The sequence below is a fragment of the Limulus polyphemus genome, unplaced genomic scaffold, assembly GCF_000517525.1.
Source record: "Limulus polyphemus unplaced genomic scaffold, Limulus_polyphemus-2.1.2 Scaffold1097, whole genome shotgun sequence".
Lineage (NCBI taxonomy): Eukaryota > Metazoa > Arthropoda > Merostomata > Xiphosura > Limulidae > Limulus > Limulus polyphemus.
This window is the reverse complement of record NW_013666707.1, coordinates 36,295-54,198: the sequence shown is the minus strand read 5'-3', so window position 1 is coordinate 54,198 and position 17,904 is coordinate 36,295. Positions and strand designations below refer to the sequence as shown.

Genomic DNA, 17,904 nt, shown 5'->3' with positions numbered 1-17,904 from the left:
GATGCCCCAAAGGATCAACGAACTCCCCGAAGCAAAAGGAAGATCTACTAGATATTAATTAAATTATAAATATATCAATTCATGTGAATATGACTGAAGATTTTCATTTTTTCTGAAAATGTGGTGTTCTATTTACTTGTGACCACGCTGTGTATATAGCAGACATGGTGTCATTGATATATTATTATTATACACTCTTCTTTCCCTCATAATTTGTCATAAATACTGATCCCAACACTCTTTACCTATCAACATTATTCCTAGCCATAATGATCATAAAAAATTCTCAAAAATATATTTTAATGTTGATGTAGGATTCACAACTGAAATATTAAACAAAGCAAAACTTATTGTTCTTGAATGTTAAGTGTGTCATCTGAATAATGCCACTATTGTTCAAATACTAACTAAAGGTATATCAAAAAGAATAGCATTCTATGTCACAACTGAAATACTAAACAAAGCTAAACTTATTGTTCTTGAATGTTAGGTGTCATCTGAATAATGCCACTATTGTTTAAAAACTAACTAAAGGTATATCAAGAAGAATGGCATTCTTTGTTACTCACTGTACTGAAAATCATCTTGCCCTCTTTTTATTACTATCCATATCTACTTCATCCCATTTAAAGGGCTTTTGAGTTGTACAATAATGTCAAGTTTGTACAAAGTGCAATCATGATGAATCTTCACAGTAACATACAGTAAAAATTTATAATCCATCTTTTGGTGAATTTTGAAACTAAAAGTTCCTAACGTAGAAATGTCATGAATACCCCAAAATGGAATGTATTCAGAAAACATTGAACTCTTTGACATCATTTGCTCAGAATTTCTTGAATATAATGACTATTTATTTCCTGAAACAACCTCCAAAAGTATCTGTTACAGTAAATATTTTCACTTGTTCCATATGGTTCTATTGAATGACACTATGAAAACACACAATTACATACATGTATAAACAAGCTTGTTTTCTCAGATGAGATGCAACTGGAAAAGGAATCAAGCAAGAGGTTAAACCAATTAAATAACTTCTTTCTGCAACAGGTTGGTTGAGTATGGTTTCACTGATAATAAATGATCCCTTTTAAAATTAGAAAATTAAAAAATAAAACTATCAAATGAAAAAAAAAAGAATTTCCAGTTGATACTGCACTAGTCCTAGTCATCAATATAATTATACATACAGTCTGACTATAAGCATGTTACTGTATTAAATAAAAACTGCCTCACTCAAATAATACCAACTATCAAGTCAACTAGATGAGAAAACCCATTGATCACTTCACTCTCGTAACTGTTTGCTAAACTCTTCTATTTTTGTGTTAAGAATATTAGTGGAACAATGGCTCATGATACCTGACTAAGATAGTTGATACAGTCATACATATTGAAAATGTACAATAAGCATGAGCTACCACTTCATTATAGAACAGTATCAAACTAGTTACTATGTTATTGTTTTTTTTTAATTTAGTAAGGATGCATACAGAGGCGTACAGTTCCACATCAGTGAACAGCCATAGCAGGCCCTTTAAGGGAATGTGGCATAATACAGTATCTTACACCTTCAATCCTTCCCAGACTGTTTTTGGATTGTGTTTGTCACTGCTGTCACTAATTGCTTATGGCATACGAGATTCAATGATAAACCGGATTAACTTAAGGAGGTTAAAGTAACCAACTAGCCTTCAGTTTTTGAAATCAAATACCAATCATAATTTCTTGTACACTTGCTAATCTTTCAAACAACTATCATTAAAGGTACAAATGTACAAACAAACAAAAAACCTGCTAATTAGCCCTTTATTTATATGTAGTAACGTTCGTATCTGTTGAAAACTGCACCATCCACAAATCATAGCATATTTTGAGCACACCATTTAGAAGAATATTTAAAATAATTTGAAAAGGCTCAAATCATATTACAGATATTTCATACACAAAAATGTGGCTCAACATTATTCAATACCACATTGATAAATTACATTATTACTTTCAGTGACTTCTTAAAATTATCAGTTTGGTCAATTCTTTAAGTAATAAATCATACTACATCATTTATAAGATATAAATATCATTACCATGATAGAAATGTGCATATTAATTAAAGCCTAATATTTTTGTCTGCTTAACAACAGAACTATGTTTTAGTGTATCCCATAAATATCTCTTTCAGTTGAAAGTACAGGTATTTACATACACAATTCTTCAATCTTTAGTTTTTTACAGAAATAAGAAACAATAGACTTTCCACAATACAAAAACTGGTTTCAATGACACCTGTCACTTGTTAGGAGAAAATAAGCTTTTACAAGTAATTATCACTACGTTGACAAGTAATTTCTTTGTGTAACTTGTTTCTTTAGATATACCTTGCCACAATGAATTTCAGTTTATTACCAAACGAAGCAAAAGCTTCAAAGATGCAGAAGTCGGACCAGTTCACTAACAGGGATACAACAATTATCTAATACAATAAGCCTCATACAGCTCTTGAACAAAACTGTTAAAACAATACACACACACACACACTAAATAACAAAAAAGGGCAACTTTTTCCTTTGACAAAGACTTGAATTTTTTTATATCAATTATTGGTATTACCATTTCTTCTGAAATTACATGCACCTGGAAATTATCCATAAATCATATCAATTTCAGCAACTAAAACTACTCTACCAAATGAAACTACCATGTATGTAACAACACAATTATTTTTTATAAAGCCTAAGTGTCAACAAATCCAAGCTTCAGAATAAGATTTGTCTGGGTTCTTCCTAAAGCTGATTTTGTCACACGAGACTTGAGATACTGATCAGAGTTGTTCTCTAAAGCCTCTACAAGCTCTAGTGGCCACATGTCTGTTTAAAGTACTTTTATCATAAAAAGTCTTCGCACAGTGTGGGCACACAGGTTTCTTCTTCCACTCTCCAAGATGAGAGTATAAACTTCTATAACCTCGAGCTCTTTGTCCAGGGAAACTCCTAGGGTGGAGGTACCATTTATTTGGTTCGTAGCTGACTGAAACCCAAAACAATTACCATTTTACAAAGATTTTAGACTTAATTTCTTTAAAAAAATATAAATCCAATAAATTTCTTATGAAACTGTATAATGGATTAATGACTTTTCAGAGATAACACTATGATTGATAACAATTCTATTTGAAAACTGAATTGTTATCAGATGCATAAGTTCTCTTCGATAATGATCACAGCTTAACTTTTTTTTTTCAATGATTTCTGACCATCAAACTTTACATGATTATGACACAGTGTTTGAAGTGCACACTACGTTTTTTCAGTTCTGTCCAAAAAGACAATAACTTTCTTTTAAACAACTAAGCTAAGGTAATTCCTAATGATAATCACCTGAAAAGTTCTGTCACAATGACACAAGTGATTTAAACAGTGTCTCAAAGTTTAAGTAAAATTATCAAGCATGGTACCACTAGTTTTCATTAGAACATTTCTTTCCTATACAATGCCACTATACTCTCAGATACTCTCAGATATCAGTGTCTCAAAGTTTAAGTAAAATTATCAAGCATGGTACCACTAGTTTTCATTAGAACATTTCTTTATACAATGCCACATACTCTCAGATATGTAATGCTCAGAAAAGCATTTTGGAATATAATGAATATTTCATTTTACACTTTTAAAGACACTGTATTTATAAAACAAAAACAAGTGTTACATACCTCTAGTTTAACAATGTACTTCAGTTGTATGAATTATAGGAAAAACATTTTATAAAGAAACACCAGAAAACGATTTATTTCTATCTTAAAACAAAGAATATATTCCAACTGAACTCAGAAACTCCACTGATGAGTGATCTTTATTTATTCAGGAGTAATAATTTTCCTACACTGAAAATATATTTCTGATAGGTATTTACCTATTCTCACATAAATAGCTATTCTCGTTCAGTGCTGCTCTCTATACCCAAAACAATTTTTTTTTACGCATGCCACAAGCCTTCTATCTCCCCCCCATTGGAATTGACTGATTCCAATGCATCTCTAATGCTAATCATCATGCATCAACTCTCCACCAATAGGAGTGCGACATCCTCTCATGATGCAAGTGACTCCCTCTATTCAATTCTTCCTAACTATCACTTCGAGTTTTGGCAAAATATGGAAGAACCAGTTTTCAGTGGGCAGGAAGAGGGGGAAGAGTGAGAGGTGGTAAGTAACCTATTGGAAGTACATTTTCAGTGTAGGAAAATCATAACTTTTGATATGGTACATTACCTTTTCTCACATAAATAGCTAGAGTCCCACATTGAATAGGTGGAGGGACCAGTACAAGAAAAAAAAAGAAGCATCTTTTGAAAATGTCCAAAGGACACTCCCTAAGATGAGACGGTCACATTCTAAGTCTGATGTGAGGAACTGCACCACTTCTGAACCAGGTATACCTTTTGCACAATGTGGAAAGAGGTGTCGCAGACATGGGCAGAAATTGGGAAGAACACATCAAAAAGAGGGAGAACAATGGGTAGATAGGGATCCAAACCACATGATATTGAAATCTCAATCCCATAGAGTACATCAATGTGGGTGAGTGTAAAAGGATGAGCCTATAGGTATAGAGTGGCTAGGATGCAATGGATCGTACATGCCATGTCAACTACATCCAAAACCCAACTGCCAGGAACCGACATCCACGTGAGGGTAGGATAAGTATCATATCGTCAGTAAGTCAACTACCATCCAAAACCCAGCTACTGGAAACCGACATCTATTTGGGTGTATGAAAGAGGATCATATGACCGACAAGTCAATTGCAATCCAAAACCCTGCCATCTGGTGAGAGGAGGGAAGAGGATCATACCATCAGGTTCATGAAACCAGAGGGAATCCAGTACCCCTGACTCAGGAATGGGGCACATATTAATACGAGAAATAGATAGATTGATAAGACATCTGGTATCAAAAAGATTACTACATAATGTAAACCACCATCCCGAGTGCAGTGACATTCTTGGAATAAGAAACATCACGGTATAGGGGATGGGAAAGAACCATAACAATCTGCAATGATCTCCACTGTGACCCACGACACTGATGGAGTATAAATGAGGAAGAAATATAGACATCTATAATACACGTGAAGACTTACGTTGATTGGTTCTATTCGAAATTCAAAACCCAGGAATTGGGAACTGACCTCCCAATCGAAGGGGTGAGAACTGCAATTTTGACATCTCATTAACATTTGTTTTTATGTTTCATACTGGAGGATATCATGTCATCAACACCAGCAGAACACCACAGCCCTACTCTCAACTGAATGACTTTATAATCATTTCTATTTATAGTTTGTATTTCTTTAACCCATTCAGGATGATGCCTCTATGGTCCACCACCCTAGCAGCTTGGAACTGGAAAGTGTTAAGGACTCTCAAACTCCACTAGAAAAAAGGGGAAAATGTGGTGGACAGTCCAGAGAAAGGACAATGCATGAGACAGTGCAATGGGTGACCACATAAACCCTATTTTTAAAAGCAGACCATACTGATTTATTCAGTACAGGGCATGGCAGGGATGAGCAGCTATCCCCTTCTGCTTTACCCATGTAATCCATGGATGGGTACAAACCAGAAAAGGTAAACTTATGAAGCAATTCTATTGCAAGGATAAACCTACAATCTATCTTGTGAAACACTCCATCTCTGCAGTGTGCGTTGCGTGGCCATGGAATTATAATATGCAAGGCGCATGGCTTGACAATGCAGATTTGAAAGGTTAAAGAAAACCTGGTCAGGCACCACTTGCCACAGAGCAAGATTCAAACAATGAGTAATAATAATAAATAGAGAAATGAGGTCCCTGAAAATATAATAATAAAAGATAACTCCCCAAGTCAAAGTCTCATTGATGTCTGAAGAAGGGCTACAGGTGGAAGACGATAGTCCGAAGAGGAAGAAACTGCTATCTTATGCAAATAATGAGAGATGTACATATTAAGAGTAGTCCACATGCCTGATTGAAGAATTTCCTCCAATGGATGACATAGATGAGACACCTGAGAAAAAGTAAGATGTCGCTTTTGATGAGAAGACACCTGGAACAAAGTATGGGAGGAAGATGATAAAGAAGAAGAAGCCAATCAAATCAAAAGCCAAACCAATTGGTGAGGGTGGAAAGATAAAGATATTGAACAGAGCACATACAGGACATAAAAGTCTATCCAAATCATGCCTAGGATAAAGGTGGGAAATGGAATGAAGGGAAATTGGTGAAAAGGAGGAGTTACCCTCCCTAGCCGTCGAAGTTTTAGGGAGGAAAAAGGATCTGGATAAAGGAGAATATATGTAGGATGATAAAGTGTACGTGAAACACTGATAACAAACAAATCAGACCTCTGACATCCACAGGCTAATAGGAGAAGGAAACAAGTCTTAAGGGAAATGTGAAACAAAGTGCATGTGGAAAAGAGGGTGTGAAAGGAAGGCAAAGTGAGGCAGTGAAGGACCACATTAACATCCCAGTCCGGATGGGTAGCCCGCCATCGTGGGCGACGAATCCAGAAGGAACGCATCAACAGGGAAAGGGTAGGAGAAGTAAATACCCTACAGTATATGGAAAACCAAAAGGTGTGGGACAAAGCAGCCCAATAACCTGAGAATGAGAAGACAATAAACCCCCGATTGAAGAGTCATGTAAAAAATTCTGCAGTATGAGAAACAGTGGGTTGAACAGCAAAAAACATTTGACCCATAGACCAACTGTGGAAAAACATTTCATTTGTGTTGCTAAACTTCCACGAGGAAGGGCAAATAGAATGAGCCAGAAATGAAGCTACTGGCTGGGATAAGCCAGATCTCCTTGCCAAGAACTCGATAAAAACCAGGCGTGAAGATGGAGGAAATGAAGGGCTGGATGAAGCACTGGTGACCGAGATTGACAAAGAAGGGAGGAAGACAGAGGAAGAGGTAATGGAAGGGTAAGTTGGAGCTGGTGAAGCCACAGAAACCATGGCTGAGTCAGCCAGTAAAGAGCAATCAGAAGGACTGGACACAGAGTGGTATGGATGATTGAAATCACCCGGTGAAAAAGTCAAATGGGAGAATAAACATATAGGTATTTGTTGGTCCAATCCTAGCTGAAAACATCGACAGCTATAGCAAGAGGATGAGGGACCAGAGACCAAAACAGAGGGAATTTGTGGTTGTAGAATGTGGAAAAAGCATCTATGTGAGGAGTACCCCACTAATGGCAAAGCCACTGGAAAACAAGAGGATTGAGAGACCACTCCATTAGATAGATTTTTGTCTGGACGGGAAAGGCGATATGCAACCAGATTGAAAGTACCCAGAACATGATACGCAATGATATATCTTGTGAGTGGGCCCAAAAATGAAGATCCAACATATGAATACAGAAGAATTGAGAACAGGTGCACCCTGATGAATGAGACAAGCAACCACTGTAGAATTGTTGGAATGGATCATTACCACACTATTTCAGACCAGATGGAGAAAATGAACCAAAGTTCAACATACAGCGAGAAGCTTCAGGATGTTGATATGATAAGACCTCTTGGCTGCAGACCAATACCCTGATGCTTCCTGTTGCTCCCCCATCCCTGAAGGGATGCGGCTGTAAAAATGTGTAAATCTGGACGAGGAGGAGGAAGTGAGACACTCGCCGACATGCGAGTGTTGTCCAATCACCACTGCAGATCGTCGACTAAGGTAGGAGGAAGGGTAATAAGAGCCTGCAAAGGATCCTATGCAAGATTCCACTTGTCATGAAGAGCCCGTATATGAGCATTACCTAAGGTGATAAGTGCTGCCATGGAAGACCACATCCCCAAAAGTGATAGAACCACGCAATCTGTAATAGAGGGTGCAGTAAGAGGACAGAGAACTGAAAGTACAGTTGTTGAGATTACACCTAGACATAACCCTCTTCCTCTAGGTACAACAAAACTTTTCTTCCTCGTATCGGCAACTACTAGTAACTATAGATGTTTTATTTGGCTGAAAATAAGTTCTACACCTAGCACTGTCAGTTTTACTGTCAATATTTTGTTGAACATATGGATATAGCAACAGTTGTTGAGATTACACCAAGACATAACCCTCTTCCTCTAGGTACAACAAAACTTTTCTTCCTCGTATAGGCAACTACTAGTAACTATAGATGTTTTATTTGGCTGAAAATAAGTTCTACACCTAGCACTGTCAGTTTTACTGTCAATATTTTGTTGAACATATGGATATAGCTTTTTTCTTATAAAATAATAAAAATTAGGGTAAATTACAGTGATGTTCTAATAAGAAGCTATTGCAGCTACAGCATGATGAAACTTTAAAATACAAAAATAATGGAAAGTTAGGATCCCAAAAAAACTTTATTTGGTTAAAATGCTGATCAAACATTTCTCTTTCCCATACAATGACTTAACCCTTTCTCTTTAGTTACACTGCTGCTCTGATTGTGAAAACATTTACTTCACACAACTGAAGAAAGTTAATACTTTTCTGATCTGAAAATGTATTTCAGACAGATACCATGATTACTATTTATTAAGGAACCTACCGAACTGAATAATTGATTAAAAATACAATTACAGCAACTCAAATGTAACTCTTACCTGATGATGTCCCGATATTATGAGTCCAAATGTTTTAATCATTAAAATCATGGCTTGTCTACTGTAAAAGTTGCTGTTACTGTATTTTTAAATCAAACAATTATTACCTTATGCTGCTGCTGCTAACATTTTTGTACATACCACAAACAGTGAACAAAACTCCCAGCCCTAAACACTATAATGAGGAATGTGCAAGCCTATGATGTAATCATCATAAGATTGTAGCTCTTCACCAATAGGAGAGCAACACATACTCCATGCACAGTAAACCCCATGAGCACTTGTGTTTCAACAAAGGCTCATTCTTGACCAGGCAACATAAACACACTGTAAGTGGAGAGGAAGCATGGGAAGTTCTATGGATAGGTAAGTATCTATCTGAAAAACATCTTCAGGTGAGGAAAACATAAATTTCAGAAATACTACTCATCTTTCTCCAGAACAAACAAAATCACACACTGAAAAGATGGTGGAGGGGCTGGTGTACGTAAAGAAATTATAAAGATGAGCACGTCACTCAATAGAAAGTGGAAGAAGCCTAATGGAGCATCACTCAGTGGGAGACTATATCCTTCTCATGATGGGTATACTGTTTGCTCAATAAATGTGGTAGAGCAAAAGGCACAGTAAAAAGAACCTTTTGCATGGTGCTAAGGTGCCTCGTAGGTAGGCAATATAGAAGATCATTCTACCAACCATTATATCTCAGGTAGTCAGCAGAGCATGTATATGTGGTGTGACTATGGCAATAAGTCAGGACATACAATATTGGAGAAATATGTGAAATATGATTTACCAGAATAAGTAGAAGTAAAGAGGAATCATCCCAGTGCTGGATCCTAAAGACAGGACATGATCTATCTGCCTGGCATAACCAACAGAAATGGTCTAGTTCTTAGCATAGGAAGTTGTCTTTAATGCACTTCTAAGTAAACAACCCAACCATACTTCTCAATGATGGGTGTGTCCACTAGGTTACAATCCAGTGAGATTACACTGACCCAAAGAGGAACTCTCCATATCGACACATCCAGTGGCTTGAGACTGGGGAAGAAATGAGTGAATTCATGGAGGGGGAAACACTGGAAAGGTGTATGGACCATAGAGGAAGTTTCTGTCATCTGCATAACATTACTACAAATAGGTACAGCATGTGCAAGCCAGGTGTGAGGAAAGGTTTACACCAGGTGCTATTTTTTTTTCCCTGATAAATGGCCTATAAGGTAAAATGAATATCTATTGCTGAAGTAGTCTTGTGAAAAACCATCTCAACAGTGGTTACTAAGAAGGAACAGATGGGCTTAATATTTTCTGTCATCTCTCCCCACCCCACTCAATGAGGAAAGAAGTATATTCTGTGAAAAAATATGGGCATAAGGTGAGTTCCATTGTTTCCATAATATAGATATATAGAGAATGAATAAGAAGGTTTTTCAACCTGTAAAAAAAAACAAAAAGAGAGAGATAAAATAACTCACCTACTGAAAGCCTCTGTGAAATGTGGAGACTAGTGACTGTAGGAAGTCAAAACTCAGAGGTAGATGAAACTGCAAGTGGAATATTGTGTAACTAATGGGATATAAATGTGGCAACAGCAAGTGGTAAGAGAAGCTATGAGATGATGAACAAAATAGGAGGGGACATAATAAAATAAACAAACCAAATAAGTAGAATGTGTCAATTGACATGTATTGGAACAGTGAAATTTATATAACACCAAACAGGACAAAGAAGATAGGAAAAATCATCTGATCACCTTCTTAGGAAGCACAAGCATTGGAGAAATACATCAGAACAAATGTCTCCTGCACATAGGAGAAGAAAGTACATCTTTAAAGAAAAATGGTATGGGAAACCCGTGGTCTGTGGCTTGAATGGGAACATATTAGAACCTGGAGAAATAAACAGTGGATCCAGTCTGGAAGAGGAACCAGATGATGAAGAAAATTGATGAAGAAAACTCAAAAGATATCCCTAAGAACCAGTGAAGAAAAAGAGAAAATAAAAAGGAAAATATGGAAGGTCATGTACAAAATCATTCTGTAATTGGCAACAACAGAAATGGGAAAAGAAAAGTACAAGTATACAAAAAATGATTGGACCAATCCAGACTCAGAGCATTCAATGCCAGAGCTGTAGTCTGGGATTGGAAACTAAAAGGTGAAAGCTGTTGAGGGAAGTCATAAAGCAGCAATGAGAGGATTTCTAAAGTGGTAGTAAATCCACTGAAAACACTAGAGGATACAAAAACAACTCTGTGGGAAAGATCCAGTCCAGATGAGATAATCAATACGATACCAGGCTCAAAGCTTCTGGTACATTATAGGCTGACAATGGAAGGGGTGATCATGGGTCCAAAAGATAGTCTAGAGCAAGAAAATGGAGGTCCTAAGAATGAGCATCTCCATGTTGGTGACTGGAAGAAAATGATAGTTGAGTTATCTGAATGGATCATGACAAGACCACCACAGAGACAAGTTAGAAAATGATGGCCAGCTTGTTGAACAGCCAACATCTCAAAGATGTTGATACAGAGAAAAGACTACTCTGGATATGGAAAAAGCATCCAGAACTGCAACCCATCTGAACAGAGAGGCACTGGTTGACAGACTGTTTGTTAGACCACCAGTGCTGCTTTCACCACGAGTATGGAAACCAAGATATTTAAGCATTTAATATCTCAGTCCTACCAATGGGGGTTTCCAAACAGATGCAAGTCTGGCAAGGTGGGGTAAGACAGATGCCCAGGATCGAATGATTTCTAATGAGCCACCACAACAGTAAGGGAGAGACAAAAGAGAATACAGTGGATTTTTGACTATAGTGCACTGATCAGGGATGCATATGAGAGTGTCTGTGAGTAACAAAGGACTTCAGAATAGAAAGAATCCCCAAAAGGAGACAAAGCCTTTCATTCAGAAAATAAGGAGACATGAAAGCCTTGTAACAGAAGCTTTAGTTCTCGAAGACATAGGAAAAGGCTGAACCTTCCTCATATACAAATTGAGAAAACCTCAAGTGAATAAGATACTGGGTGGTGAAAAGATCGAATTAGAGAGCCAAACCAGCCACCCCAAACAACTCAACTCTTGAAGAAAAATGGATGTCATGTTTTTTGGGGCAAATAAAAACAGTCATCCATAGAGTAGTGAAACATTGGGCCTGAAGAATGTAACATTTGGGGCTAAAGACAACCTGAAGGGAAGGGCTGTAAATAGAATACTCAACCATTGTGGATGAACCAAAAGAGGCAAAAGGTGAACACACAAATTAGAATGTGGAGAAAGCATATGAAACATCAATCCTGGTCATCCACACTCCAGTAGATTACCCACCCCAGAGTGAGAAAACTGTCCATCTTGAGCTGAGGAGCAACCAAAGTTTGTTTGAGTAGAACAGACCTATGACAGGTCACTAATCTCCCATCTTTGTGGGAATAGCAAAAAGATGGGAATAAAAGCCCAGAGTGGGGTCAAGGAATTGTTCCATGGCATTTCTAATCAGTAGAAATGGAGAGTGGAAAAACAGGAAAAAACAAATGAAAAAGCACATGAGTCACCCAGTAATCAGTGACAAAGGGAGTCCATAAGTGTACTAAGTAGGAAAGCTAGGTTTCCAATGGACCAGAGACAAAAGGTGGAACCAGAAACAAGCTGTTTCTAAGAACCATAATGACCAGCTCTCAGAAAAGGTGGGACGTCAAAAAGCAACAAGACTAGGAAAGGGGATGATACCATGTGGTTAGTGCAGACCTCTAGTTCAAATAAGCAAGAAACAAAAGTGATGAGAAATGACCTGATGAGCTACATCAGCTTGAAATTTCAAAGTATAAGAAGCATTCCCCAGAAACTCATTACAAAGGAATGGTGCAACATGGAGATCCCCGAGAAAAAAACTCGGAGGCAGATGACCAAAAGTAAGGCATTTTGGTGAAGTACATCCCCAAAACAAATAAACCAAGTTAACTGGTACATAATGGAGAAATAAAACTAAGGCCAAGTTGGAAAAGGTCCATGCAAATTTCCCAAGTAGAGTTGATGAGTCACAATGTAAAGTTTCTAAAAGAAGGTGAAGCATGGACAGAGACCAAAGAAGTTGGGTAAGTAAGAGACAAAGATGAGTAGATAAAAAGTGAGAAAAAGATACCCAAACTGAAAATGGCTGAGGCTTATGCAACAAGTTAGCCCAAAATTCAGCAAAAAAACAAGTGGAGATAGAGAAAAAATGACACATATCCGAATAATTCAAGCAGGTAAGGAAGAAAGTGGGATTACCTGATCCTCATTGGAAAAAGGGAACCAGAAGCAAAATTAGGTAAGGAAACAGTCCGACAAATTCGTCTAAAAATGGGGCAAGCTCAGCTGAAGTAACAGAAGGAGGAAGTCAAGAATTTTGGATCTGAGATCAAAATGGAACCAACAATTTTTGGCACAAAAGAATTAACATCAAAGTGCATCCAGTTGCCACTGCAGTAGTGATGAACCTTAGGAGGTGGAAACATGATTTCATAATTCAGATGATAGATTAAACCATCTTATGTTTTCTTTTATATAAAAATTAGCCTGGTATGTCCATAGTGCATAGGCCTAGGTCATTCATGTAACGACTAAATTGAAGAGTATTTGACAAAATCTGTATGTTTGGTTAAAACAACAAGAAATAGTACTGTCAAAGAAACCTTATTAAAGGCACTGGAATACATGCCCCAAAATTGCAAATTTGATTAAGAGTAAAAATTTAATGTAACTTGAAATAACGTTCTAACTCAATTGGTTAAAATATGGTATCTTTTTTTCTCATAATAAAGAAAATAAATGCAAGAAAAACTATCCAACAAATGAAAACAACTGTTTAAAATAATAAACACAAAAATTCAATAATTCTTTGGGAAAAAACATACACCTGAACAAAGCAGTTCCCAGAAAAAGAATGAGCCTTTGTTGAAATGTTTGCTTGTGGGCTTTATTTTGCATAAAGGATGTGGCATCCTCCTAGTGGTGAAGGGGATGATTACATTATAGGTTGATGCAGTCCAGATTAACACACGTATAGGTGTAAGTTTCATTCAAAGCTTGTAGCATGAACAAAAGAAAGTAATAATTGTTTGTTCTGTAAGGAGGTAAGGAGCATTTCTGAATAATGCCTCCTTTACTAAGACAGGGAATCAATGTCTACAATAAACAATTTTGGCCAAAAATGTAGGTGCACACACTTTTTCATTATAAAGGTTGATGTTCAGCTGGTTGTTGAATTTTAAGAATTAACATGAGTCAAATATCGACATTCATATTAAAATCATTTTATACAGTGAAAAATCAAAATATATACACCACAAACAACAAAGTAAAACAGAAAAATTTACAAATCAGCAGTTAATTTAGACAATAAATTCAACTATCTACAAGAACTGTTCAGTTTATATAATCAGGCTTAAGACGTTGTTATTACATACTAATCATGATGAACAAACTAATTCATATAATCAAGAGTAGCAAATACACGTATCATTTGACAAAATCTTTTCATGAAGATGGCATAGTTCAATTAATCATTCAATGTTCGTGTAGGTAGTCACATAAATTTAAAAACAAAGAGCCCTTTTATGGATTCACAAAGTACAATTCTCATTACAGCAACCTTTATTTTTTGGCAGATGTGACAAAAACAAATAAAAAAACTTGTTTCCTGTAACTTCCTCAAATAACATGATTTGATGATTATTGGTTTTTTATTCTTCTTCCAAGACTGGTATTTATGGGATGACAAGAAGATATGTTTGTATTTGCAAAAGAAGCAGACCTAAACTAGTTAGCATTTATGAAGCACTCAAAACATTTTCTTACCAGCATGAAATCTGTTGTGAAAAATGTTTATTGGAAGGAAAACCGTCAAATGTTTTTTTATCTTGTAATTGGTATTAACAAAAGCTTTCCTATGCTAAAAACAAGCAATGGAAATTTTGCTTACTGGCTAATTCTTAGAACATGATGGTTGTTGACATGTTTTGTCAATGAAATATTTTTAACAGCTTCTTAACAATGTCTTCATTGAAAGCTGCACAAATCGTATGCCATTAATAGGCAGGTTGGGAATTTAATATCACGACCTATTAAAAATAGTAACACATATCAAAATCATGCTCAATTTCATAAGACTGAACTAAAATCACACACTATTCATGTGGTAGTTTGAATTGTTAAAAAAAAGAAAGAGGTGAGATGACTCAGAAGCAAGTGCTAGTGGATTAATCCTTTAGTTCAGCTGGTATAGCACTCACCTACTAGCAAGTGCTAGTGGATTAACCCTGTAGTTCAGCTGGTATACCACTCACCTACCAGCAAGTGCTAGTGGATTAACCCTTTAGTTCAGCTGGTGTAGCACTCACCTACCAGCAAGTGCTAGTGGATTAACCCTTTAGTTCAGCTGGTGTAGCACTCACCTACTAGCAAGTGCTAGTGGATTAACCCTGTAGTTCAGCTGGTATAGCACTCACCTACCAGGCAAGTGCTAGTGGATTAACCCTTTAGTTCAGCTGGTATAGCACTCACCTAATGTGCAAAGGTCTCCATTTCAATCAGATCCAAGGAAACAAAATTTAAATTACCACATACCTATAAACCCAATACACTCAGAAAAATGTGACAAAGGTTGTTAAGCTTCAACAGAGAGTGAAGAGATACTGAACAGTGAAACTAAAACCTTGCAACACTGTAATGCTTATCAAAGAAAGATATCTACATAGATTGGGACAAAAAATGAAAGCAGGAAAGGTTTAAAACAATATCACGAGTATTATGCTTGTTACTTTCCAGAGCTTTTTTTCCTATAGATTGAACCAAAGCATTATATTATTATTTTCAACAACCCTGCAATATACAGTTTTTAACAAAGATCTAACAATTTGTAGGTAGCTTAATGAGTTTTTAAGGATGTTACAGGAAACAATTTGTTTGACTTTCTTCCTTAGACACTTTAAACTCTTATAACAAGCTTTAAACTGCCAGGTGAACTGGTAATCAGACCTGATGAAGATACACGGAAGCAGGCTAAAACATCGTCAAACCAGCAGTTCACCAGGCAGGTTGTCCACTTCAACTGTATTCTAGCTTTTTTTTCAAACAACTTACATGCATCATAGAAAGTACGCATGTGTACGTGAAACACACTGCAAAATTTACACAAGTTTTAAAGTCACTTCTCTTAATTAGTGTTCCTAATGTAAAAAAGCACACCTGTTTGGGCAGCAGCGAGTGGTGCTGGTAAGCCCAAAGGACTGTGGAGTGTCGCTATCTCCTGGTATTGGTGCTGAAGGATTTCCAAAGTATTCTGCTGGGTGTGGTCTGCAAATTAAAATAATGTTCATCTGAATGTTTTTGTGTTAAAACACCTGTGCAAGTTTGAGATGCTTTTGCATTACACATTAAACTTTCTTGAAGTAATTGCAATGTGCATTGATTAGTTGGTGTTTTAAAATATATTTTTTTCATTCTAAGGATGTCTGGTTTACACGTGTAGCCTAGAATTTAAAAAGTAAATATATGATAATGTTTTAATTTCTGATACTGGAAATCAATGAATTCTTGAGATTTTTCTTCCAAACATGAAGTAAATTTTGCAGAGTTTTTCACTTATCTAAATTAAGCTAAGGAGATTTAAACAAAATAAAATATATGGGAACAATAATGATAAAGATATTTTGCATGTACAACAAATATCTATTTAAACATGAATGAAATATATTTATGTACAAAAAGATATATATATACATATATGCACTCACAAAAATATTATATGTGAACACTAAATGGGACACAAAACTAACAATTTTATAAATCAGAAAAGGTGGCTGACAAAAGTTTAGTTTCTGATTACCAAATACATAATTCACAAAAACTAGCTTTACTAACTTTAAAATTTCGTGCTTACATACACCATTTTCGGTACATATGTAGACATTACAAAACAGCAATTAAAGAATATTTGGTTTTAATTCGCTGTGCAAAACATGTAGAATAAACAGCCTATCAAACTATGGCATTAGACTCTATTTACTTGTGTACACAAAGTAAGTACACATTGTACAAAGATGTTCAGCTATGACAGAAACTAGTTCTGGCTATCAATAAACTGTCATTATGATAGGTCATACAACCTGGAATATATTCAAAGTGAAAAGTTTTAGTACAAGTTACCCTAAGTCAAAACTCTACATCATACTTATATCCCTGTAATTTCTGTTTTTTTTATGTATATATGCATCAAACATGATAAAAATCATGAAGCCCACAAGTTATAATCATCAACTTACTTTTAAAGAGGGCATATCTATTTTGTTCAAAGTGACCAACACATCAGTTTTCTTGAGTTTTGATTTATTTAATTCAATTCTTTGTGTTTTCTAGCTATTGTTATAGTAGAGTTAATGCACCATGACCTTACCTGTTACAACTTTTACTATATGAGCCAAAAGAACGAAATGCTCTTAAATCAAAAAGTCCTATCTTGGGGCCTGGTGAAGTGATAATTACCCAATGCTTTGATCCACTTCTACAGATCTTTATCAGGGTTTATGAACATATATAAAATGAATGAAATGTCATCTAATCAGCAGTTCACCAGGTTAGATGTTCATTTTTAACAACTTTACACATTGAACAATAATCATTCACTTTTAAATGTTCTTCTTACCACAATATTCACTCACAGATATCTATCTATCGAGAAAGTTCATATATAATACGTTTAGAGCTGGGTGGCTGATTACATTATCAGGTAAAATAATCAACTGATTGAAATCAGTGTTTTCAATTACTCCAACTGTCATTATTATTTTCAATTAATTCAAAGTTATTCAGCTTAATCGATTACTGATATGACTCATGAAAATAATCAAAATTAGTGTTTCTGATTATGACTATCTTTGATTATTCCAACTATTCGAGTCTCAAGTGAGAACAAACATTTAGTCAAAGGTTAATCAATCAATGAACCCTGATAGTGACTGACAGACTTCACTACCTTGCATCACCCATGAACTAATTGATGAACTCAACAGTAAGTGTTCCTATGGGTAAACATATTAATTTGCAAAATGTATGCTACAGCAAACTTACACCAGTGAAACATCATTACGTTAACCACACATATAGGTACTGTAATACTGTCTGATTTGATGACCTAGGGTAATCTGGTTGTTATGTAAGATCATACTTCCTGGATTATATTATATTATATATATATATATATATATATATATATAGTAGTACTACTATAATACTGCCTA

The 17,904-nt window shown here is 35.8% G+C and overlaps 1 protein-coding gene across 3 annotated transcripts in view; it reads right to left on the bottom strand.

Moving 5' to 3' along the window:
- Positions 1 to 17,904, bottom strand: part of LOC106462109 (protein tramtrack, alpha isoform-like) — a 59,580-nt gene that overhangs the window by 9,117 nt on the left and 32,559 nt on the right. For 2 of the 3 annotated variants that reach the window (XM_022389248.1, XM_022389249.1), the window contains exons 5-6: positions 15,854 to 15,961; positions 237 to 3,027 (exon numbers count right to left, since the gene is read on the bottom strand). The exons of the other annotated variant lie outside the window; for it this stretch is intronic. In XM_022389248.1, coding sequence (XP_022244956.1) covers positions 2,822 to 3,027; positions 15,854 to 15,961 — 314 coding nt within the window. In that variant the 3' untranslated portion in view covers positions 237 to 2,821. Of the gene's footprint in view, positions 1 to 236; positions 3,028 to 15,853; positions 15,962 to 17,904 lie in introns of those variants that run through there. 3 annotated transcript variants of the gene reach the window in all.